Raw genomic sequence first — 25,567 nt, forward strand, 5'->3', positions numbered from 1 at the left:
AAGGAAATGAATGGACTATTTGGCAACATTCTCCACAAAATAGGTGGGTGGGGGAAAAAAAAGATGTAATAGCAGTTTACCCACAAAAGGCTCTGCATTAAGGACAAAGATATTTGCAAACTGTTTATAAACCAGCAGAAATTTCAGGTCACCTGAAAGGCACCAAAATTGCAGTCAGCCAATTTTATTTTTGCATTTGTTTACATAGCAAAACAGCACATATGGTGATTTCGCTTGCAAATAAAATATTACAGTAGGTAAATTAAATGCTAACAGTTTGGAAAGCTACTTACACCCAACAGAGCTTTTTTTTAAAAAAAATAAAACAGTTCCAGAAACTCTCTACGTGTATATTTTTTTCCCTGGGTAAAAAAATGCATCTTTTGCCCTTGCTATTACAATTGGCTCCTGAACCAGTCTTTAACAAGAGCGGTCATGCTTCTTTTGATCTGCTTACAATGGCACAAGGATTGTTGTATTCAGAGGTTGTGTATTCTGAGGGTTGACGGGCATAGGGCATGATGATGGGCATAGGGTGCACATACTCCTATGCCAACCAACTGGGAACAGTCCACATGCTAGTCACCAGTCAGTGCCCTTTTCCAATTTATGGCACTCCAAGTAGTCATACCTTAGGGTACGAAGTGAGTCACTGACTAGCTTCCCTAAATTTGAAATTGTTGGCGGCTTAACAGTGCAACCCTAAACAGAGTTACACTATGGCATTGAAGTCCCTCCCTTTCCCAAGCCCTGCCCTCCTCAGGCTCCACCCCAAAAATCTCCAGGTATTTCCCAACCCAAAGCTGGCAACCCTAGGCAGAGGCTATCTAGCATGCAGATAAAGGTTTATAAGGATCTTTTTACATTTTTTAAACTTTGCAGTTCTTCAAGTTCTGAATGACACAGGAATCTGCTTCTTGAAAGAGCAGGGATATATTAAAAAATCTCTACACCACACCCCCTTTTTTGCTCCCTGTGATTTTGGTGATAAATGTTAAATTCACGTAAAATTCAAATTTCATATGCATCTGAAGAAGTAAGGCTTGACTCAAGAATGCTTATTCTATAATAATCTTGTTTCATCTTAAAGGTGCCATTCTTTTTTTCTGTTTTACTTTGCTAGAACAGGCTAACATGGGTACTCTTTGGAAATTCTTGCTAGCTGGGTTTGTTTAAGTGCCAAGTATCAAACGTTGCTGGATACGGTCAAATATTGAAGTTTATTCCAACAAATAAAGCGTGTGTCAGCTGTAAAATCCAATCTAACACTAAACCCCATTCAAACAGTGAAATACTGAAATCAAATATCTTTGGAAGTCAAATACAGAAACTGAATATTTTGTTTCCGTTGGTGAATGCTGTGGAAATATTTAATGTTAAGATCTAAGGGAAAAGGATTCAGAGGAGTTTGTTATGGGACTAAGTTATTTCAGGTCTACTTTCTCTCACCCTGGCAACAGTCTAGGTGGAGGAACACCTCCCAGTCTTTGTCATAAGAAAGGCCATGCTGGATCAGACCAAGGCCCATCAAGTCCAGCAGTCTGTTCACACAGTGGCCAACCAGGTGCCTCTAGGAAGCCCACAAACAAGACGACTGCAGCAGCAGCATTCTGCCTGTGTTTCACAGCACCTAATATATTAGGCATACTTCTCTGCTCCTGGAGAGAACAGGTAAACATCATGACCACTATTCGTTTTTACTAGTAGCCATGAATACCCCTCTCCTCCATGAACATGTCCACTCCCCTCTTAAAGCCTTCCAAGTTGGTAGCCATCACCACATCCTGGGGAAGGGAGTTCCACAATTTCTACACTATGCACTATGGGACCAGGCAGATTTAGGCATAGATGAAACATTTCTCTCCTACACATGGATGGTGGAAAATGCCATCAAGTCACAGCCAACATATGGCAACCCCGTAGGGTTTTCAAGGCAAGAAACATTCAGAGGTGGTTTGCCGTTGCTCTGTGTAGCAACCCTGGGCTTTCTTCATGCTCTCCCATCCAAGTGCTAACCAGGACTGATCCTGCTTAGCTTCCAAGATCTGATGAGATCAGGCTAGCCTGGGCCATCTAGGTCAGGGCCCTTACAAATCTGGGGTCAGATTGTCAACAAGTGTCAGGGCAATCTGAGGTCTACTCAGAAGGAAGTCACTTTTCATCCAATGGGGCTTACTCCCAGGAAAGTGTGCTTAGATTGCAGCCCAGGTCTAGCTTGGCCTCCCATCCCTCCTTGGATCTCCTCTCCTGAGGTCTACTCAGAAGGAAGTTCCATTTTATTCAATGGGGCTTACTCCTAGAAAAGTGTGCTTAGGTTGCATCCTATGTCTAGCTTGGCCTCCCCCAAAGGGATTGGGCCATTCTCTCTGCTTGGATTTCCAACAACCTTCTCTTTTCACATCCGCCAGAGCAAAATAAGCCAGAAGGTGCTGTCCGCCCCCATTTGCCCACCTGTACAAGCGAGCATATAAGGCAACCAGGAGCCAATGCTGAGAGGGAACTAACAGTCCTAAGTAGAGTTGCCAACCTCCAGGTACTAGCTGGAGATCTCCTGCTATTACAACTGATGTCCAGACGATAGAGATCAGTTCCCCTGGAGAAAATGGCCGCTTTGGCAATTGGACTCTATGGCATTAAAGTCCCTCCCCCCAAAACCCCACCCACTTCAGGTTCCACCCCGAAAACCTCTCACCGGTGGCGAAGAGGGACCTGGCAACCCTAGTCAGCATGGTGTAGTTGTTAAGAGCGGTGGTTTGGAGCAGTGGACTCTGATCTGGAGAACCAAGTTTGATTCCCCACTCCGCTACATGAACGGCAGAGGCTAATCTGGTGAATTGGGTTGGTTTCCCCACTCCTCCATGTGAAGCCAGCTGGGTGGCCTTGGGCTAGTCATAGCTCCCTTAGAGCTCTCTCAGCCCCACCTACCTCACAGGGTGTCTGTGGTGGAAAGGGGAGGGGAAGGTGATTGTAAGCCGGTTTGATTCTTCCTTAAGTGGTAGAGAAAGTCAGCGTATAAAAACCAACTCTTCTTCTTCTAGTCCTAAGACTATTGAAATCAAAAGGTTGTGATTCTCCTTACAACAACACTATAAGACACCCCGTTGCCCTCTCCCCCACACCATGGACAGTTTCCTAACAATGTTATTTTCAGCCTTCTCTGACACTGCCATCCTAACTTTCTCCTCTGACCCTTTAAATATGTATGTCTCTATGGCATGTTCAGTAGTATCCTACAGTGGCTGAAACCTTCCTACCTCCCAAAGGCTTTGCCCAGGGAACAAGCCTGTAAAAATTCTGTCTCAGATCATTACCTCTCAGCAAAATAGCAAGCTGGAAAAAGACAAAACAAACAAAGGGAAACTGAACACTAAGCCACTTTAACTTGGAGATGTTCCTTCCGGCACTATACATGAAATGCTCGGCAATTTAGCGATAATTCATAATTGCAAAAATGTCAGCATTTTTGATTTGTAAGCAAATGAAGAGAGAGAAAAAAGAGAGAGAAGTGTTTCCAAAACATAATCATCCATTTTAAAACAAATTACTTGAAACTCCTGGGAATAAGACTGATGAGCTACAGCATTCTCGTCCTTTCCCACTGAGCCGTTGATACGATTCCCCCTTCCCCCCTCCCCTCCCGGTCTACTCCAAGCGAGAAGCAAACAAATAAGGGGAAAAAAATTGTAACAAGAAATAATTAACCAATGAATCAAAATGGAGCTATATCCTCTTGCTACTTATGAGCACTAAGGACACTGAAAGCAAAATTTTCTATCAACGGCTACACACAATGGATTCATTATCTCTGGGCCAAATATTGGCACCCGTGTGAATTAACTACTTCTATTTACAGAGGACTCTGAGAGTTCTGTGAATGAGCTCCCGAAATTAGGTTTTCTTGAAAAAAGCAAGTGAATGGGGCCCTGATTCCGAACAGAACCATGGTGGAGTGAGGAATAGGGTTGCCAGGTCCCTCTTTGCCCCCGGCGGGAGGTTTTGGGGGCAGAGCCTGAGGAGCATGAGGTTTGGGGAGGGGAGGGACTTCAATGTAGGGTTGCCAGGTTCCTCTTCGCCACTGGTGGGAAGTTTTTGGGGCAGAGCATGAGGAGGGTGGGGTTTGGAGAGGGGAGGGACTTCAATGCCATAGAGTCCAATGGCCAAAGCAGCAATTTTCTCCAGGGGAACCGGTCTCTATTGGCTGGAGATCAGTTGAAATAGCAGGAGATCTCCAGCTAGTACCTGGAGGTTGGCAATCCTAGTGAGGAAGGGTGTGTATGTTAAGCTTCCCCCTGCCCTTTAAAAACTGGAAACAGTTTCGCCAGATTGCCCTGGTGGGGTAAATATACAGATATTAATCAGGAACAGTTTAAAGACCGTGGTGTTCACCACAATGAGGCTGATTTGAGTTGTAATAGCAGCATTGAGGGTAGGCTTAAATCCCCTCCCCTTACACCCAAAATTAAAACTCAATTGGTTACTCACACGTGAGTGTGTGTGTGTGTGTGTGTGTGTGTGTGTGTGTGTGTGTGTAAAGTGCTGTTAAGGTGCAGCCACTTATGGCGACCCTATAGGGCACTGGTTCCCAACCAGGGGTCCATGGACCCACAGGGGTCCGCGAGAACTAAATTAAGGTCCGCGAAACAAAGTTATAAACCTATAATAAATTAATATTTTCAATTAAAAGTTCTCTATTATAAAATATATATATTCAAATATAATTCTAAGTTTAATGTTTAACTAACAGTTATGATTAAAGTTTATTTTCAAATTCTCTGAATTTTTATTTTGAACCTTGGGGTCCCTGCACCGAACAAAAAAGTCCTAGTGGTCCCTGGTCAAAAAAAGGTTGGGAACCACTGCTATAGGGTTTTCAAGGCAAGCAAAGTTCATAGAATAGAATACTAGAATCATAGAGTTGGAAGGGACCACCAGGGCCATCTAGTCCAACCCCCCGCACAACACAGGAAATTGACAACTACCTCCCCCCACATCCCCAGTGACCCCAACCCTCCCCCACCATGCAGGATCCCACAATCAAAGCACTCCCGACAGATGGCCATCTAGCCTCTGCTTAAAGACCTCCAAAGACAGAAAATTCTTCCTAATGTTTAGGTGGAATCACTTTTCTATTACTTTAAATCCATTACTCCGTGTCCTAGTCTCTGGAGCAACAGAGAACAAGCTAGTTCCCTCATCAACATGACATCCCCTCAAATATTTAAACATGGCTATCATGTCTCCCCTCAACCTTCTCTTCTCCAAACTAAACAAACCCAACTCCCTAAGTCTCTCCTCATAGGGCATGGATTCCAGACCTTTGACCATTCTGGTCACCCTCCTCTGTACATGCTCCAACTTGTCAACATCCTTCTTAAATTGAACCCAAAACTGGACACAGTATTCCAAGTGAGGTCTGACCAATGCAGAATACAGTGGTAATATTACTTCCCTTGATCTAGACCCAATACTCCTATTGATGCAGCCCAGAATTGCATTGGCCTTCTTAGCCGCCATATCACACTGTTGACTCATGTTCAGTTTGTGGTCTACTAAGACTCCCATATCTCTTTCACATGTACTGTTGTCAAGCCAACTATCTTCCATCCTGTACCTGTGCCTTATGTTGTTTCTGCCTAGGTGAAGTACCTTACACTTCTCCCTATTGAAATCCATTTTATTGCTTATGGCCCAGCTCTCCAGTCTATTGAGGTCATTCTGAACTCTGACCCTACTTAGGGGTATTAACTACCCCTCTTAACTTGGTGTCATCTGCAAATCTGATTAGCATGCTCTCTATTCCATCATCCAAGTCATTTATAAAAATATTAAATAGTACCGGTCCCAGGACGGACCCCTGTGGTACCCCACTAGTCAATCCTCTCCAGGATGAAGTTGTGCCATTAATGAACACCCTTTGGGTTCGGTTGGTCAACCAATTACCAATCCACCTAACAGTAGCAGTGTCCAGCCCACATTTTACTAGCTTTGTTTCAAGATCATGGGGGACTTTATCAAAGGCTTTACTGAAATCATGGTACACTACATCTACAGCATTCCCTTCATCTACCATACTTGTCACTCTTTCAAAAAAAGATATGAGATTAGTTTGGCATGACCTGTTTTTGAGAAACCCATGGTGACTGCCAGTGAGCACGGCATTTCTTTCTAAGTGCTTACAGACCATCTGTTTAATTGCCAGGTCGCTTAGATTGGCGGGCAATTGCCCACCAATCTAGTGCCTGGCTTGGAAGCGGGAGGCCAGTATGCCTGGGCCCACCTCTGTCCCTGTGTGTCTAGTCTGCACAACTACAATACTACAATTCAGGCAGAAAGTTGCATAAATAATAGGTGCTTTATCATGATCAGCGATGAAGAATGGCAGTTGGTGTGGCAGACAGGGTACGTGCTTGAGAAGGTGCAGGAAAGAGCAACCAAAATGATCAGGGGGCTCGAGCAATTTCCCTTGAGGAGCGGTTAAATGCTTAGGGCTGTTTAGCTTTGAAAGAAAATGGTTAAGGGGAGACATGATAGAGGTCTATAACATTATGCATGGTATGGAGAGAGTGGACAGGGAGAAGCTTTTCTCCCTCTTTCATAATACTAGAACACAGGGTCATCTGCTGAAGCTGGAGGGTGAGAGATTGAAAACAGATAAAAGGAAGTATTTCTTCACACAACTCATCGGTAAATTGTGGAACCCCCTGCCCCACGATGTGGTGATGGCTGCCAACTTGGAAGGCTTTAAGGAGGGGAATGGACATGTTCATGGAGGAGAGAACTATTCATGGCTACTAGTAAAAATGGATACTGGTCATGATGCATACCTGTTCTCTCCAGGATCAGAGGAACATGCCTATTATATTAAGTGCTTTGGAACACAGTCAGGATAATACTGCCTCAGTTGTCTTGTTTGTGGGCTTCCTAGAGGCACCTGGTTGGCCACTGTGTGAACAGACTGCTGGACTTGATGAACCTTGGTCTGATCCAGCATGGCCTTTCTTATGTTCTTATGGGCCACATGTTGGAGAGGTGTGTGCAGCAGCTGGGGGGAGGGGGTCACTGGTCAGTGACAGCTCCCACAAACTTTGTGGACAATGGATGACCAGTAAACAACATGTACAGCATCTGCCGGGATAGTTTACTCTGCCCTCCATGTCCATCTGTCCTGTGCCTCCTCCTCCTCCATACTCTAACCACCTCAGACTCCTCTGGATCTCAGTTTTTAGGACCCTGGCCAACATCTGGAACTGCCTCCTTGGCCAGGGCCAAGGTTCCCACTGAGCAATACCTCATCCTAATCTTAGTAGCGGTTCTGAACTTCTAGGAGAAAGTGTGGAGTATGTATCAATAATTCATAGGATGAAAGTAATGCTACAGGATTGCTATCGTGACACAGCGTGCGCTGTCATGAATGGAACAGGAGCCCGAGAAGCAAAGTTACTACGGAAGCTTAAATGGAAGGTATTCTTGAATGTGGCTCTGCATGAAAAATACATGAGAAACAGTACAGGCTTGGCATCCTTTTGCAAACCATGCATCAAAGTCTGTTTTATGGCTTTTTTATAAACTGTTGATCTCTAAATAATTCCCTCTGGGAGAAAATGCTTCCTGTTATGGGTGTTTACATTGGTAGTCTACCTTTGGAAAATGACCAGTTTGGAAAACCAGGAGAGATCCTTACAATATATAATTCAGGGAAGCCACGAAAATATACAATCTCTTTAATGTGTAAGTCGCTTAGAGTCACTGCCTATCCTATCATGTCAAGTTATAGGAATATTCTATCAAATTGTTCATGGCTGCTGTCTGAACTTATTTGAATACCTAATAGGTTCAAGTGAAATGTGTATTAAGTCAGGGACTCTTGAACTGGTCTGTGGTTTTTGGGCCTAGCCTAGTAAGCAATTCTGCACTGTGTGTGTTCAGGCCCCAGAGACCTTTCTAGATGTTTAGGGTTGCCAGGTCCCTCTTCACCACTGGGGGAAGGTCTTTGGGGGCAGAGCCTGAGGAGGGCGGGGTTTTGGGAGGGGAGGGACTTCAATGCCATACACTCCAATTGCTAAAGCTGCTATTTTCTCCAGGTGAACTGAGCTCTACAGACTGAAGATCCGTTGTAATAGCAGGAGATCTCCAGCTAGTACCTGGAGGTTGTCAACCCTACAGATGCTACAAGGTGTAGGCTTGTCACCGCAAGGGGAAAATATCCAACCAAAAAAGATAGGGAAACCACGAAGGTGGAGAAAAAAAGAACACTGTGTGATCCAATATACAAACAGTGACCAATTCAATTGTGTGTGCATGGCACTACACAAATAATTTAATATAGCAACAACTAAAAGAAAAAAGAAAAAATGCAACTGTGTCAGCATGCAATGAGACAAAACACCATGCCCTACAAGTTTTGGCAAACAGCCTTCATCAGTGGCTTACACTATAGACATAATTAATACGTAATTAATCTCCTGCGATTACAACTGATCTTCAGCTAATAGAGATCAGTTCACCTGGAGAAAATGGCGGTTCACCTGGAGAAAATGGCAGTTGGCAACCCTACTGACACTACAGACTGTTGTTGAGTGCCCAAGAGCAACCATCATGAGAATACTTATACAGCTCAGCCTTGTTGGGGTGGCCTGCCTCAGACAGCTAGTGGGGAACTGCATGTTGAAATGCTCCTCCACAAGTAGAAAAGTTCCTTCTAGTGGAAAACTAACCCTTCAGAGAGAAATGGTTTCTAGCTAATCCTCTTCCTGCTTGTTATCACTGCTAGGCGACTTCCCTGCAGTGGAAGCATTCGCCGGAGGAGAAAAGTCTCCATCACGCACAAATCCCGAGCAAGAACCGCACATTTCTTGCTCGATAAAAATCATCTGAAAAGGCCTCAGATTTAGCTCTCTGTGACTGACATTACAACATGGCCAATGTGACATTTCAAATCGTCTTGGGAAAGGCTAGAGTCCAAATGATTGACATGCTTTAAAGGCATCTCTTGTGACTCGGAACTCTTCAGAGGTAAATTATTTTATAATTGTTTCTTTGCGGCTATGTTGTTTTTACACTGTTCCCTCTTTCTTTTCCTCGAACGCTCAGGGCACATCTGTTGCTGCACTGAGGGATGAAACTGGTTTAAAATTCATTAGAGAGCCAGCAGTAAGAATGTCAGACAGGGACTGAGAAATGGGTTCAAATTTGCACTCAGTTGAAAAGCTCACCAGGGGACCCTGAGCCAGGAAATCAATTAATAAAATCTCTCTCCTCAGGGGACGTTGGCCAGATGGGGTGGTTATCAACACCCAGGACGAAGTAGGATTGTTTTTCTACCGCCCTCCTAAAATTGTGCCGTGGGAATAGGTTCTGTAATCCATGTGACCTGCTAAGCCGATTTGACCAAGTGATGACATCATGAAACCAGTTCAGAGGGAGGTAATGCTCTTTCAGAGTGAGGGGAATGTGGTTTAAAAAGCCATGCCCTTGCTCAGTGGGTGCTGTATCTCACACCCGAATGGAAATTGTGTGTGTGTGTGTGGGGGGGAATGCAAATGCTGAATTTCAAGTTTTTTCTCTGAAAAAAATCTGAAATGATGGTATTTATTCCAACACTCCACTCAGCCAAGTTTAAAGCCCTCCTATAGCTAGGGTTGCCAACTCCCAGGTAATAGCTGGAGATCTCCCACTATTACAACTGAACTCCAGCCGATAGAGATCAGTTCACTTTGAGAAAATGGCTGCTTTGTCAGTTGGCATTGAAGTCCCGCCCCTCCAAACCCTGCCCTCCTCAGGCTCCTCCCCCAAAACCTCTCACTGGTGGCGAAGAGGGACCTGGCAACCCTACCTATAGCCCAAGAAGTAGGCTTGCCAACTCCAGGTTGGGAAATTCCCAGAAATTTGGGGGTGGAGCAAAGGGAGGGTGGAGTTTTGGGAGGTTGGCAGGGATGTCATGCCATAGAGTCCACCTCCAAAGCAGCTGCTTTTTCCGCAGGAACTGATACCTGCAATCTGGAGATCAGTTTTAATTCTGGGAGATCTCCAGGCCTGATCTGGAGGCTGGCGACCCTCCCTCTTAAGTGGCCCTTCCTCTGAAAGAGGAGACAATCAACCTAAGGGAAGGTTTCCAAATTGGCTGAGCGAAGACATAGAATACAGGCCAGCGATTGCTGATTTTACATAATATGTCTGGCTACACTGCTGAAGACATAGCCACAGACTACGGAAGCGGCCCACACTGAACTACAAACCGTTATTCTTTTTTTAAAAAGACTGCCCAAAGAGTTCATAAAGGGGGTGGGGAACTTGATGAAAAAGGAACAGATGAAAAAGCCTCGGATATTGTTTTCTTCTGCGAACATCTCACCATTTTCTGCATTCTTTTTACACAGCCATGTTTGAATAGTCCACAGGAGCACCCACAAATACATGGTGGGAACCCCAGCAGTGTGGCCTTCCAAGACTATGGAAAGACAGGCATTTCACTGTTTTCTGTTTTCCTACCTCTTCCAATAATTAAAATTATCTGCAAAAGTGCTGGGTAGTTTTTCCTTCTGTTTGGAAAACAAGTCTTGGCACATACAAACTACCAGACGAGGAACAACCTGGTGGCAGCGGCGGTAGGGGTTATGAATATTCAGCTAAACTTGTCTAAGCAAAGACTGTTAAAGCACAAAATTATATTTCCTTCTCCGTGCTCGATTCCCAACACAGGCAGAAGAGGTAAAACTGCTCATGCATTCGATCCAATCTTTCATAGCTCAGCAGTGCTATGTACTTCTTCATTTTAATTCAGCTCGTAGGGGTTCTGTTGTGTTTCGTATGAAGGGAATTGCATATGATATTTGTTACAATAAGGGGCTTGACAGCTGTCTGGCAAGAGCCGTTTGTTTGTGGCTCAGCCCTACTGAAAACAAGTTCTGAAAACTTTTCCCTCCAGCAAAGCTGCTGATAGCCTGAGAATGTAGAATAAAACGGCCCCTCTTCAGAAACTAAAAAAAAGAAGTTGTTAAACTTCATAGTTAATAACTACTGACCAAGACACCACTATTTAAATGGCCCTACCAGTGAACTTAAAAAGGTAAAGGTCCCCTGTGCAAGCACCGGGTCATTCTTGACCCATGAGGTGCTGTCACATCCCGACGTTTACTAGGCAGACTTTTGTTTGGTTTGCCAGTGCCTTCCCCAGGCATCTTCCCTTTACCCCCAGCAAGCTGGGTACTCATTTTAACGACCTCGTAAGGATGGGAGGCTGAGTCAACCTGGAGCCGGCTACCTGAAACCAACTTCCGTCGGGATCAAACTCAGGTCGTGAGCAGAGCTTGGACTGCATCTTACCACAATGCACCACGGGGCTCCTCACCAGGGAACTTAGCATTGTAAAAAAAACGTGGAAGAATAAGATCTTGCTTTGAGGTGCTTATAACTTAAATTTTTGAGTGGCCTAAAACTGGGAACAGTCATGTTAAAAAGCATATTTTTCTGTTTCCAGTGGATAAAGTTTGGGGTTTAATAGTCTGGAAATCTGCCAGTGACATAAAATGAAGGCATGAATGAAACCTCAGGATGCTTTGCTCTCCATCTTTGGATTTTTAAAAACATTCTAACACAAATAACCACTAGTAACAGAAGAGCTCAAAGGCAAGAGCCATATTTACGTGAATGAGGGTGAACCATCTGTAACTTTTAAATACATTGCTTGCAAAGGAAGCTTTCCAAAAGGGAAGGGAAAGGGACGGGAACAGCCTTTGGCTCCTCAAATGCCCAGCTCATTTATACAGTCCATTCAGAAGGTCTTTCGGCAAACAAAGTGTTTCAAGGCTGCTTCATACCTAACAATTGTTTTGCTACAAAAATGTATACCAGTGAAGGAAAAACCCTGCAGAAAGTACTGTAGTATTTATTTAAAAACTGCCCTTAAGTCCTGCTCAAAGCAGCTTACAACAATAGAACAAGACCATTAAAATCAAAGCCACAAAAAAAGAGGTCGCAGTTAAAATAAGCCAAGACATAAAAACAGTACAAAATACCAATCAAACAGGCTAACATAATGTAGATTAAATGATCCTTGGGCCAGAAGCAGACTTAGGGTTGTCAACCTCCAAATGGATCCTGGAGGCCTCTGAGAATTACAGCTGATCTCCAGCCAACAGATCAGTTCCCCTAGAGAAAATGGCTGCTATGCTGAAGTCCCTCCAATCTCTAAACCCCGCCTTCCCCAGGCTCCACCCCCAAAGTTCCATTTGTGAGAATAAACCACTTAGTTAAAAGCCTGGGTAGAAAGGAAAGGTGCCAGGCAAGCCTCAAGGGCAAGATATTCTAAAGGCAAGGTGCCACCACTGAAAAAGCCCTGTCTCTGGTTGCCCCCTGCCTCACTTTCGAATGCAAGGGCTCAGAAAGCAGGATTTCAGAAGAGGATCAACTGGTGGGCTGGACAACATGGGTAGAGACAGCCCTTCAATATGTAGAGATCACCAAAACATCTGTTTTGTTGAGTTCATAGCTGGGAACATACGGACAGGCACTATAAGACTGTGTGAAACAATTAGTCATACTGTGGTCTTCTGATTGGTAAATTTTAAGTAGAATTTGTTATGACTATGCCAATAAAGGCATTGAATTTGAATTTGAGATTGGCAATTAGTCTTCCTAGCGCAGTATTATGTGCCCTGATTAGCTCTCCAAGGTCTCAGGGAGAGAAAGGCCTTTCCTAACACCTGCTACCTGAGATCTTTTAACTAGAGATGCCAGGGACTGAACTTGGGTCCATAGCATGGGTTCTAAGACACATACTCACTCATGACATTTGTGGCACCAGTGTACGTCCCTGTAAGGAGGGAAATCATTACAATGAAGACAATCATTTTTGGGGAAAGTGTCTATGTCTATGAAACATTACACAAATGTGCCAAAGTCAGGCATTCATTGTTTATCCAAATATTTGTATCCAACAGTGATTCAAGGTAAATTACAAAATAAGAATAGACTGCATAAGTCAAGAAGGTGCAATATATGTATATCTATATGTTGTATGGTTGTTCATTACTCTGCTTATGAATGGTTGTTCATTACTGTGTCTGAGAATACATGTAATTGTCATATGTTTTATGATTTTGGTACTATTTGATAGATATACATATGTGTGTCCTAAGTGCTATCAAGTTGCTTCCGACTCATGGTGACCCTATGAATCAAAGTCCTCCAAAACATCCTATCTTTAAGAGCCTTGCTCAGATCTTGCAAACTGAGGGCTGTGGCTTCCTTTATTGAGTCAATCCATCTCTTGCTGGGTTTTCCTCTTTTGCTGCTGCCCTCAACTTTTCCTAGCATGACTGTATTTTCCAGTGACTATACATGAACACACACACACACACATATTGCACCTTCTTGACTTATGCTGTCTATTCTTATTTAAATTGTAACACAAGCCAAGCTACCCATAGAATTAAAACCAGAAGTTTAAAAAGAAAACATTTAAAACAACTATGAAATCAACACCAACCACCAGCTCCCTATGCTCCACAGGGACAATGCATGCATCCCAACTTCAATGCCCATCTAAGAGGCACTTCAGGAAGACAACCTTATACTGCCAGCATACCCTTCCTCTTTTTTTGCCGACTCTTCCAAAGGAATAAAGAATCTGCTGTAAGAGAGCAAGGCTGGGTGGCGATTGAATGGATAACTCTCAAAGGAGGTTTGGCTAGAAGAAGACTGGAAGTGTCTAAAGTGTCTAAAGCTGAGCAGATGATTCTCTCAAGAGGATAGCAGGATAAGTACCAAGACCACATTTCATAATTTTGGTGGGGGAGGGACCATGGCTCAGTGGTAGAGCATCTGCCTGGCATGCAGAAGGTCCCAGGTTCAATCCCAGCATCTCCAGTTAAAGGGACCAGGCAAGTAGGTGATGTGAAAGACCCCCTGCCTAAGACCCTGGAGAGCCTCTGCCGGTCTGAGCAGACAATACTGACTTTGATGGACTAAGGGTCTGTGTTATGTCCGCGTGGGGAGGACACACGAGGTCGAGACGGAGTTCCAACAACACTTTATTGTAGAACAGAACTGAGAACTGTGTAAAACGGCCCCCCTTATATTCCCCCCTGGCCGCTTGCGGCCATGCCCCTCCTGATCTGTGATAGGGGGAACAACCCCGGGGTCACCAATGGCGCGACCCGGCTTAGGGCCAATGGGGCGCACTGGCTTGGGCCAATAGTGCGAGCAGGGTTTAGGAGCCTTCGTTTGGGACTCAAGCTCCTAGATCTTCCCCTGCTTACCCACCTAACTATTAACATACACAACGGTCTGATTCAGTATAAGGCAGCTTCATGTGTTCAATATCAACTTAAACACTCTGAACACATGAAGTTGTCTTATTCTGAGTCAGACCACTAGCCCACCAAAGACAGTATTTTCTATATTGGTTGGCAGAAGCTCTCTAGGATTTAAGGCAGAAAGAGGTCTTTTACATCACAAACTACCTGATCCTTTTAGCTGGAGATGCTGGGGATTGAACTTGGGAACTTCTGCATGTAAAGCAGCCGATCTACCACTGAGCCGTGGTTCCACCTGCCACAAAACCTCTTAGAGGCCTCTACCCTGCGTTTCCAGCAGTTCTCAACCACACACGCCTTTGCTGACTCTTTTGACTCACACAAAGGTCGCAGTTGTTCTCTCAGCTCAAAGGAAACCACAAGCAGTTGATGCCCCTGGAATTGCTCCCCACTCAGGGCCAGCTTGTAACGACGTTATAATTTCCCCCCCACAGCGCTTCCTCTCTGCTTCCCTTTTTCCCCTCTTTGGTCCGAAATTCTATAAACCCTACACTTCACGCTGACATTGTTCTGCAGGCAAAACAGTTTCCCTTGTACATTTTCTATCAAAATGAAGGTGTCAGCATCTTTAATTTTTCTTGCCCTTCACAGCAGACTCCTACCTTATCGTTCGGTACACATTTGTTTTCTTCCAAGGAACTCAGCAGAGGAGATTTTCTTTTCACATGAAGGCAGAAAAGAATAGGTAGGCACTTCAAGAAAATTAATTGCTATTTTTGTGGTGGGGAAAAAAGAATCACTGTAGACACCCATTGGGAATTGTTTAGAATAGGAAAATGTCAGATATTTGCCTCGTTTCTCTGGTACTTAGTTTTTTTTGAAACCTATCACCTCGTAGCTGCAGTCAATCAGATGAAGGGCACTTTCATACCAACTTCTTTTTCTTTCCTTTCCATCTTGCTCTTTATTCTCTGCTACTCTGGAGCTTAGCCTCCCCTCAACCCCTCGCAAGATTTCTGGCTGGCAGATAAACAGAAATCTTTTTTTGGGGGGGGGGATCCACTGCTGAATTACTCACCTATATCTATCTGAAATGACAGTTTTCCTCTCCCATTATTTATCAGCATGATACCTTATTATTACTCTATATACAGGAGGAGAAAGTTTGGCATATTTTTAATGTGCGTTATGGAACGGATCGCTTGCTTGTCATATCAATAGTCCTCACAGAGTCTCCCCCCCCCCCAATGACAGCTGACTTAAGAAAGAAAATGAACCAAGTACGGAGGCCTTTCCATATTTTGCATTGGCTGGAAGCAGGAGAGCTTTAATTTCAATGCACAATGTTTTCTCCCCTCTCCCGCCTAGGCTTATTATCACAAACTCAGCCCAAACGTTTCGCAGCGGGCCTCGCAAAGCCATCTAGCATTTTAGCACAGGCGCTTCAATATCACATGACAGCATGACACCGGGAGGAGCCGAACGGAAACGGCTCCGAGGCGGAACAAGGATCTTTTCTTACGGCCACAAAACTTTGATCGAAGAGCATGAGTGACAAGTGAAGGAAGGCATTCAGTCACCCATGTCCTAATTCCAATTTGAGACGTCTCTGAGCCCGTCGCGACGTTCTCCAGGCGAAATAATTTTCCCTCCCTTCCCCGCTTCCCCTTGTACCCTTCTTACCTATGAAGAGATTCCATTCGGTATCCAAATCAGCTTGATTTGCCAGGCAGCCCTTCATTACGTTGAGGCAGTAGTTGTCGCAAGGTTTCACAGTGGGAAGTCCTCGGCAGTAGGGGCAGTACAACATCTTCATTAATGCACGGATGCATCCCGGGGTAGGGCTGACCTATAAAGTTTAAGGGTCAGGATGAAAAGAAAAGGAAGGAAGTCAATTTCCTACCTCTGTCCAGATAGCTGAATTTTCTATTTTTTCCAGAAACAGCCTGCTGGCAATAAAGGTATGTCTGGCACTGCATGACAAGAGCTTGACCCTTAATAATACCTTCCTGGGGTCTCAATAATTTCCTGCCAGTTATCTAATTTAGCAGAGAAAGTTGGGATTCCACTAATGTATGTAGTAGTAGACCGGTAGTATTGGTATCTGTGATATTCAGCCCTAAAAAACAGTCTTGCGTGAACAGAAAGAAAAATCAGAAAGAAATATCTACAGGCTGGCTGGAACAATCAATTTCACCCTCTTTGCAGGTTATCATCTGCTGGTCTTGCCACTCTGCTAGTGTTTCTCCCATGGACAGAGAGGCCTCACGAAAGTAAAATTTCTTACTGGTATTGTTTGACTGAAGAAAAGGAGGAGGTGGTGGTTTTTATAGCTTGCTTTTCTCTACCTTAAGGAGTCTCAAAGCAGAGAAGAAGAAGAAGAAGAAGAAGAAGAAGAAGAAGAAGAAGAAGAAGAAGAAGAAGAAGAAGAAGAAGAGTTGGTTTTTATATGCCGACTTTCTCTACCACTTAAGGGAGACTCAAACTGGCTTACAATCACCTTCCCTTCCCCTCCCCACAACAGACACCCTGTGAGGTAGGTGGGGCTGAGAGAATGTGACCTGCCCATGGTCACCCAGCTGGCTTCATGTGTAGGAGTGGGAAAACAAATCCAGTTCACCAGATCAGACTCCACCACTCCAAACCACCGCTCTTAACCACTACACCACGCTGGCTTCCTCTCCCCACTACACCACATTCCCTTCCTCTCCCCACCACAGGCATCTTGTGAGGTAGGTGGGGATGAGAGAGTTCTAAGAGAACTGTGATAAGCTCAAGGTCACTCAGCAGGCTTCATGTGGAGGAGTGGGGAATCAAACCCGGTTCTCCAGATTAGAATCTGCAGCTCTTAACCACTACAACACCCTGGAAGGAAGCAACGACCCATATTCTGCAAGACCTGAGCAAGGCTGTTAAGGATAGGATGTTTTGGAGGTCATTAAATCATAGGTCAGAAGTGTCTTGACAACACTTAACACACACAGTGTCTCTCTTGGGTGGCTCAGAGCAGAAAATGGGACATACCGCTTTCTGACTGGAAATCTGTACCAATTTTATACCAGCTTACTTTCACCCTGGCTCTTCACTAGGGTAGCCAACCTCCAGGTACTAGCTGGAGATCTCCTGCTATTACAACTGATCTCCAGCCGATAGAGATCAGTCCACCTGGAAAAAATGGCCGCTTTGGCACTTGGACTCTATGGCGTTGGAGTCCCTCCCCTCCCCAAAGCCCGCCCTCCTAAAGCTCCACCCCAAAAACTTCCCGCCGGTGGAAAAGAGGGACGTGGCAACCTTTAGTAGCTGTGCATGCACAAGGCAGAAATCAACAGATGATGCTTTGCCTACCACTGCCTCCAAAGGTCAAGGAATGTCACACCAATTGAACTTGACAAGCAACAGTTTAAGGGTAAAGAGCTGTTATCACTATAAAAGAGTCACCCTACGTAGCAGCCCATGTTCCCATCAGTAAACTGCAGGATAAACAGAAATGTTATTTATTGGACCCAGCGCACTGTCAACAAGACAGCACAAAAATTTATGGTGTGTCAAAAACTTCTCTGGATTTCAACACGAAGAAATGCAAACTGAAAAGCAAAAAAAAAAAGGGGGGGGTTACAAGGATCACTGGGTGTTAAAACTCTGCATTACACATCTCTGTCAAATGTTCCCAACCCCATAGACTTTCCCGCATTGAGGCTCCCCATTCAGAATCCTACCATGGCTTTAATCATTTATACCAGAAGAGAAGGTGACTCACTCATTGTAAGGTTTAAGTTTATGTCATCTTCTACTACAAATGAAGGTAAGCTGAATGCATCGACAGGTCAAAGGGTGACATGAAGTCTTAGCGAAGGAGGCAGCTACACTTGAGTAAAACGGCGCTGTCCTTCCAAGAGGACCTATGCAAAATGTCCATACCAGCCAGTTCGCACACTTATTTGATCACCTATATATGGTAGAAGAGAGACTATACCTCCTTCTGCCATGCCCCTAAGATAATAGGTGAGAAAGGTGGGGCTTTCCTGGTGTCCACCAAACATTTTTAGAATGTGGGTGGGGCTGGGTGGGGGTTTTTTGATTGCACATTTACAATTTGATTGGCTGTGCAGATTTTTTAAAAACATTGCGTTGGCAGCAGCTGCCGCCAGCATGGCTAAAGGTAAGATGTGGCTGGTTAGGGGCAGGATCAGAGCTTATTCATCAACCACCAGAACAGGATCATACCTTATGGGTGAGTGGATGAAGTAGGCCAACATCTGAAACTTCAGGGGTTGCCTGCAGCAGGGAACACCACTTCACTGGTAAAAAGGCTCTGACTCTTCATTGTTTATTGAGAGCCAGCGTGGTGTAGTGGTTAAGAGCGGTGGTTTGGAGCGGTGGAGTCTGATCTGGAGAACCAGGTTTGGTTCCCCACTCCTCCCCATGAGCGGCAGAGGCTAATCTGGTGAACTGGATTTGTTTCCCCACTCCTACACATGAAGCCAGCTGGGTGACCTTGGGCTAGTCACAGCTCTCTCAGCCTCACCTACCTCACAGGGTGTCTGTTGTGGGGAAGGGAAGGTGATTGTAAGCAGGTTTGATTCTCCCTTAAGTGGCAGAGAAAGTCAGCATATAAAAACCAACTTCTTCTTCTTCATCATCATCATCATCATCATCATCATCACACGGAATCATTCAGAGATGAGCAAAGGTGTTGAGGACCAAAACGTAACTTGTGCTGAGGGCTTCCGAAGTGAGCAGCTTGGGCTGGCTAAAAGGTTTTCCCTCCCTGTCCAACTACCACAAGGTTCATACGAATCAGCCCTGGGTTTATGGCAGTCTTGTGAATCAGACTTGTACATGGCTTAAACAAAAATTAAAATGTGCACACACAAATTACACTCATTACCTTTAAAGGTGTTATTCTATTTTGAGGGCCCATAAAAAGCACACCCACGGGTTGCTTTCTGACAATATTGAGCCTATTTAGCTTTATGTTTACAGGGTTACACAATCATCACTTCAGCCCCATATGCTCTCTGTGTTTTTTTAACTCATTATCTTAGCAGAATGCGCTCACTTCCCGCTGATTGTTTTGCAAATATTAGGCAAAGCACATGCCATTTAGCAAATAATGATTTTTTTTTCATAAAAAAGAGAGATTTTACTTTCTTCCTTTTTTTTTGGAACCGAATTTGCTCACTTCTTGACATAAAATATTCATTTCCCCATTGATGATCCCGTGTCTCTTTCAAGTGCAATTTGTTACTGCTGATTTCATTTACCCATCTGCATAGCAATGTCCCTAACATGTTGTTTTCTGTACTGGGGTTGATTCAGAGAGACCTTGCTCTGAGCTCTGCTAATCTTTGGCTTTCAAAGGGGAAGATGACGTTTCATGTCTCAAGATGTAACTGATAGTTTCAGTCTTAGAGTTAGAGTTGCCAATCTCCAGGTATGAGCTGGAGATCTCCTGCTATTACAACTGATCACCAGCCGATACAGATTAGTTCACCTGGAGAAAATGGCCACTTTGGCAATTGGGCTCTATGGCATTGAAGTCCCTCCCATCTCCAAACCTTGCCCTCCTCAGGCTCTGCCCCCAAAACCTCCCGCTGGTGGCAACGGTGGGACCTGGCAACCCTACCAGGGAAGCGACAGAATGGGCTACAAGAACGTTACCATGATATGACCTATTTACAACATTTCAGAAATAAAACTGAAACGTTTTTATTACTCAGAAGATTTTATAACGGGGTAGGCTACGCCCAGAGAGAGAAACTTGAATAATTAATGCCCCTCCCCCAAAGTGGAGCAGCTTTGAGATGTCAAAGCTGGGGAGAGAGAGTGCTGTCTTTGTACAGTGCCGTAGCTCAATGCATGGAAGCCTCTCCATTAGGGTTGGCTGATCCTCCCCTGGCCACTAGCAGGAGATGGGGTGCAGAGTTGCCAGATCCAGGTTGGAAAACTCCTGGAGATTTGGGAATGGTGCCTGGGGAGGGCAGCGACCTCAGTACTGTACAATGCCATGGAGTCCACCCTCCCAAGCATCCATTTTCTCCAGGGAAACTGATCTCTGTAGTCAAAACACATGAAGCTGCCTTATACTGAATCAGACCCTTGGTCCATCAAAGTCAGTATTGTCTACTCAGACCGGCAGCAGCTCTCCATGGTCTCAGGCAGAGGTCTTTCACATCATCTACTTGCTTAGTTCCTTTAACTGGAGATGCCGGGTATTGAACCTGGGACCTTCTGCATGCAGGTGCTCTACCACAGAGCCACAGCCCCTTCCCCACAGTCTAGAGATGAGCTGTAATTCTGGGGGATACCCAGGTCCCACCTAGAGGCTGGCATCCCTAATCTCCATGGGCTCATTGGTGGAACTGATGGTTGTTTGCTGTTCAGGGGAGGGGGAGAAAACAGATTAAGATTAAGAAGAGAGCCTAAATTGGAAATTTATGAGGAAAAACGTATAATCACTAGTTAATGAGTTGACCAATAAAAGTTGGCTACGTCTATTCTAAAGGGGCAGAGAACATTTAAAGAGATACAGAAGTCGGCAGATGCAAAAGGCCATTCACATTATAAAATGGGGAAAAATCCATGTGAAGTGGAATGAATGCAAAAAAACCTTTGAAGGAAGTCCTGTCAAAAGGACTTCTAATGGACCAGTACTTAGGAGAGCGCACCAAAAATGTGTGGCTGTCTTCCTGAGTGCACCAGGGGATTGGAAAAGCTACATTAACATTTTCTAAATAAATACATAAATAATAAGTTCCATTAAAGTCAATTGGGTTTGCTTCTAAGTATATGTGTTTCAGACTGATTTGCAAAGGTAGTCCAGTCAACAGGACTTAAGACAATGTTAACAAAAATAACAAAGCAGGAGCAAGCATGGGTTGATGATCAAGTGACGGATCCAAATTTTAGGAAATGGCTGAAATGAAGCAAGCTGGCAAAGGAAACAGAACTTAATTATGAAGTTAATTAAAACAGGACTGGACAAACGTTGATAAGAGGACACGGCAGAAAGGCAGTGGGGCTTACACTGTGGAAATCAGAGACTCAAACAAGAGACATTTAAAAGTGTGCTAGACACTCTAACAAAGAAATGTTGACTTTATTCTTCCAACGAAGTCCCTATACATGTGCTTTTAAAACCCCCCAACTAAAATTAAAATTAGAGGGCATAGTTCGTAGCCCACTGATGTCAGTCTGAGTAAAAAAAAGCACTTATCACAGGATCCAGTGGTACTAAAATATCCCACTTTGCTGAACAAGATATCCCTCCTTCCAACAACCTGCACGCAACCCAAGCTTTCAACATGACTGTAATGAGACAGGAGCCTCTCAGAGTGGTATTTTAAAACCCCAATATTCTGAAATATAAATGACAAATGGTTCTACAGCACGCCCCGGAGAAAGGAATTCTCCTTGTACTTCCTTTAAGGAAGCAAAGGCCGTGTCGGGCTGGTGTTTTGTCACAATTCAGTAGCTATGGCATCCCTACACATTTTTTTTTAATGAAATGCCACAGATATTACACTCTGTAACCAGTAACATTCTAAGCACTGAATCCCAACCATTGCCAGTACCTTGGGCTTTTTTAAAACAGGGATGGGCCCTCAGAACACTAGAATAAGTATTTTCTTGAACATTAACTTGAGCGCTAACACAAAACATTAGAGATATTAAATCAGTGTTTGAGATTTTTTTGAGGATAGTATGTATCTATTGTCATTCAACATCTACTATTCTTACAGTGCAATCTTGAACAGAGTTGATAGATGAAGCCGCTTTATACTGAATCAGACCCTTGGTCCATCAAAGTCAGTATTGTCTACTCAGACTGGCTGCGGCTCTCCTGGATCTCAGGCAGAGATCTTTCCCCTGACCTACCTGCCTAGTCCCTTTAACTGGAGATGCTGGGAATTGAACCTGTGTCTTTTTGCATGCCAAGCAAATGCTCTACCACTAAGCCACAGCCCTTCCCTTCCCCTCCCCACAACAGACACCCTGAGAGGTAGGCTGAGAGAGCTCTAACAGAGCTGTAACTTGCCCAAGGTCACCCAGCTGACTTCATGTGGAGGAGTGGGGCAACAAATCCAGTTCACCAGATTAGCCTCTGCCACTCATGGGGAGGAGTGGGGACTCAAACCCGGTTCTCCAGATCAGACTCCACTGCTCCAGGGAAGCGGAAGGTGATTGTAAGCCAGTTTGATTCTGCCTTAAGTGGTAGAGAAAGTCGGCATATAAAAACCAACTCTTCTTCTTCTTCCCTTTCAAAAGCACAATGCCAAACTTGCAGTGACTAGCTAAAACTGGATTTTTTTCTCATGCGCATTGAACAGCAATAATGATCACCAAGATAGACTGTATTATCCAGTTCCTTTTATTTTAAAGGCAACCCCTAAGTCATTTGTTCAAGCAGTTAATGAATGTTCTTGTTTTATTATTTTACAAAATGTCCCTACCGCTATACAGCTAAACAGCTTTCAAATTACACCGTACTTTCACATAACCTGCAAAAATTCACCCTTACATCCACCCTTTTATATAGATAATAATAAATTAGGTGTTTATGTTTTATGTATCCATTAAAAGAAGTTAAATGCTTTGCAACTTTAAAAATAATTGTTCCCATTCTGATGCTAATTCATGAACATTAAAGTAGACTGGCACTTGGCAACAGAGTGATATAAGGTTTCTGTGGCTTATGAGGAAGAAATCAGCTTTTTCCCCTAACAATTTCTTTCTAGGAGTGTAGCAGCTCCGTATAGCAAGGAAGTCCAGCTATGGCTAACATGGTAGTTAAGGCTACCATGCAGAGCACAGAAGGTAGGAATTATTCAGTTTTGCATTTCCTTGCTTTTTACCCTTGAAGTGTTCCCCACTGATATCTTAATTCCACATCAGAACACGTCTCAAACTATTACCAATCCCTATTGATAACACTGATAAAAGGAAGTATTTCTTCACGCAACCCATAGGTAAATTGTGGAACTCCCTGCCCCAGGATGTGGGGATGGCTACCAATTTGGAAGGCTTTAAGAGGGGAGATGACATGTTCATGGAGGAGAGGGGTATTCATGGCTACTAGTTAAAATGGCTACTAGTCATGATGCATACCTATTCTCTCCAGGATCAAAGGATCATGCCGAATATATTACAGTAGGTGTTGTGGAACACAGGCAGGATGGTGCTGCTGCAGTTGTCTTGTTTGGGGGCTTCCTAGAGGCACCTGGTCGGCCGCTGTGTGAACAGACTGCTGAACTTGATGGACCTTGGTCTGATCCAGCATGGCCTTTCTTATGTTCAACTTCTCCTTGCCTTACGACTTGCTTACTTCTGGCAAGAATTATTTAAAGGACTCAAGTAATTGGTGTAGACCTATTCTCTCCAGGATCAGAGAAGCACGCCTATTATATTAGGTGCTTTGGAACACAGGCAGGATGGTGCTGCTGCTGTCGTCTTGTTTGGAGGCTTCCTAGAGGCACCTGGTTGGCCACTGTGTGAACAGCCTGCTGGACTTGATGGACCTTGGCCTGATCCAGCATGGCCTTTCTTATGTTCTTACTGTCATGTGCTAAGTAGCCTCGGACCAGGGGACTCCTATGGTTTCAAAATGGCATAGGGGTTTTAAGGCAAGAGACATTTACAGGTGGTCTGCTAATGCCTGCCTCTGCGTAGCAACCCTGGATTTCCCTGGTGGTCTCCCATCAAAGTACTAACTAGGGCTGACCCTGCTTTGCTTGCAAAATTTGATAAGGTCAAGGCAAGAAGGTTGCATATCCCTAATCTGCAGAAATACTATTGAGGAACCCTCAAATGGCTATTGTAAAGGCTTGCTTGAGAAGGGAAGAAAAAACATACATTGACTACCTTCTACAGGGAAACATCAGTCAGAATCATTGAACAAATGGCATTTGTATGCGTGTACGTGATACAGTATCGTTATTCAGTCAATTCTCCAGAGTTTTTCTGCTCACTTATGAAAGGGAAGATGGAACTGCAGACTTCAAAGCCGGGGAAAGTCTATTTCTGGGAACCATTTATAGTATACATAAAAGTCTAATTAAATAATTACTTCATTTCAGCAGGATCTCATGATAAGAATCAATAGGCAGGCCACTGATCTCGCATTCATTTGTCCTTACGTTGTCACTAAATCCTTTTTCCCTCACACTTTCCTGACACCTTAAATTAACCTTGGCTACAACCTTTGCTTTCAAACAGAAGGCTGGAAAAGAATGTCTTGGCCAAAACTTTGCTTCCCCCACCCCTCAAAAAAATTTCCAGCAGTTGCTCCGTGCAGCAAAAATATATTCCGCAAAATTCATGAACGTACATCATCATCTCAGTTGTCAAAAAATGTGAGGATTCTTCTTCCTTGTAAAAAAGGAAAGCCAAGCCAAATTTTGGGAAGTATTTTCTCTATAAACATTTGCCCCAATACACTGATCCATTGTGGTGCAGTTTACAGTAGCCAAAATGGGTACAGTGTCAACAAAAAAATGGCCCTTTATGCAGTGCTGTTTACTTCATGGTCACCCCTCCGAATGCTTCAGGGCTTCCTTCTGATTATGCATGCCTTTCCCAACCGTCAGAGGTCGCCTCGCTCTCCCCGTGCCATTTGCCCAGGTTTTCCAGATGCTGTTTTAGCCAGAATCCAGAAAATATGGGCAAAATGTGCAAAAACGTGCGGGGAGTGCGAGGCGAACTCTGACAGTTGGGAAAGGCATGCATAATGAAAAGGAAGCCCCGAAGCAGTCAGCGGGGGTGACTGCAGGGAAACAGCCCTTCATAAATGGCCTTCATGAAGTGCAAATGTGGATCTTCTTCACCTTCCCTATTACTTCCCCAAAAGGCATTGCTGGGGAGTCATGGGATCCGAGTGAAGAAAAAGTCATATGGCATAGGAGAGCTGCAGCAAGGAAGAGCCATCGGGCAAAATCCACCCTCCATGTCCTACCCACAGAGACGGGGCTGAGAGTGTTCAGAGAGAACTGTGACTAGCCCAAGGTCACCCAGCAGGCTTCATGTGCAGGAGTGGGGAAACCAACCCGGTTCACCAGATTAGAGTCCAACACTCTTAACCACAACACCACAGTGGTGTTGCTTTTGTCCACAAGGGCCCCTGATTCCCAGCAACGCCCTTTTTGTGGGAGAGACACAGGAGAATATTGGTGCCTACTTCTATACAGTCTAAACCATAGCTGGTGGGAAGGGGAAAAGAGACTTTCCTGGACTGTACTTTCTCTCTTCTTAAGAAGGAAAAACTGGCCTCATGAGTGCAGAAAATGATGTACTGTTATCCTCAATGCACAAATCTT

The 25,567-nt window shown here is 44.4% G+C and overlaps 1 protein-coding gene across 2 annotated transcripts in view; it reads right to left on the reverse strand.

The window, feature by feature from the left end:
- Positions 1-25,567, reverse strand: part of GPC6 (glypican 6) — a 749,807-nt gene that overhangs the window by 169,584 nt on the left and 554,656 nt on the right. For both annotated transcript variants that reach the window (XM_056861827.1, XM_056861829.1), the window contains exon 4: positions 15,939-16,104. In XM_056861827.1, coding sequence (XP_056717805.1) covers positions 15,939-16,104 — 166 coding nt within the window. The remainder of the gene's footprint in view (positions 1-15,938; positions 16,105-25,567) is intronic.

The sequence above is a fragment of the Euleptes europaea genome, chromosome 16 (genome assembly GCF_029931775.1).
Source record: "Euleptes europaea isolate rEulEur1 chromosome 16, rEulEur1.hap1, whole genome shotgun sequence".
Classification (NCBI taxonomy): Eukaryota; Metazoa; Chordata; class Lepidosauria; order Squamata; family Sphaerodactylidae; genus Euleptes; species Euleptes europaea.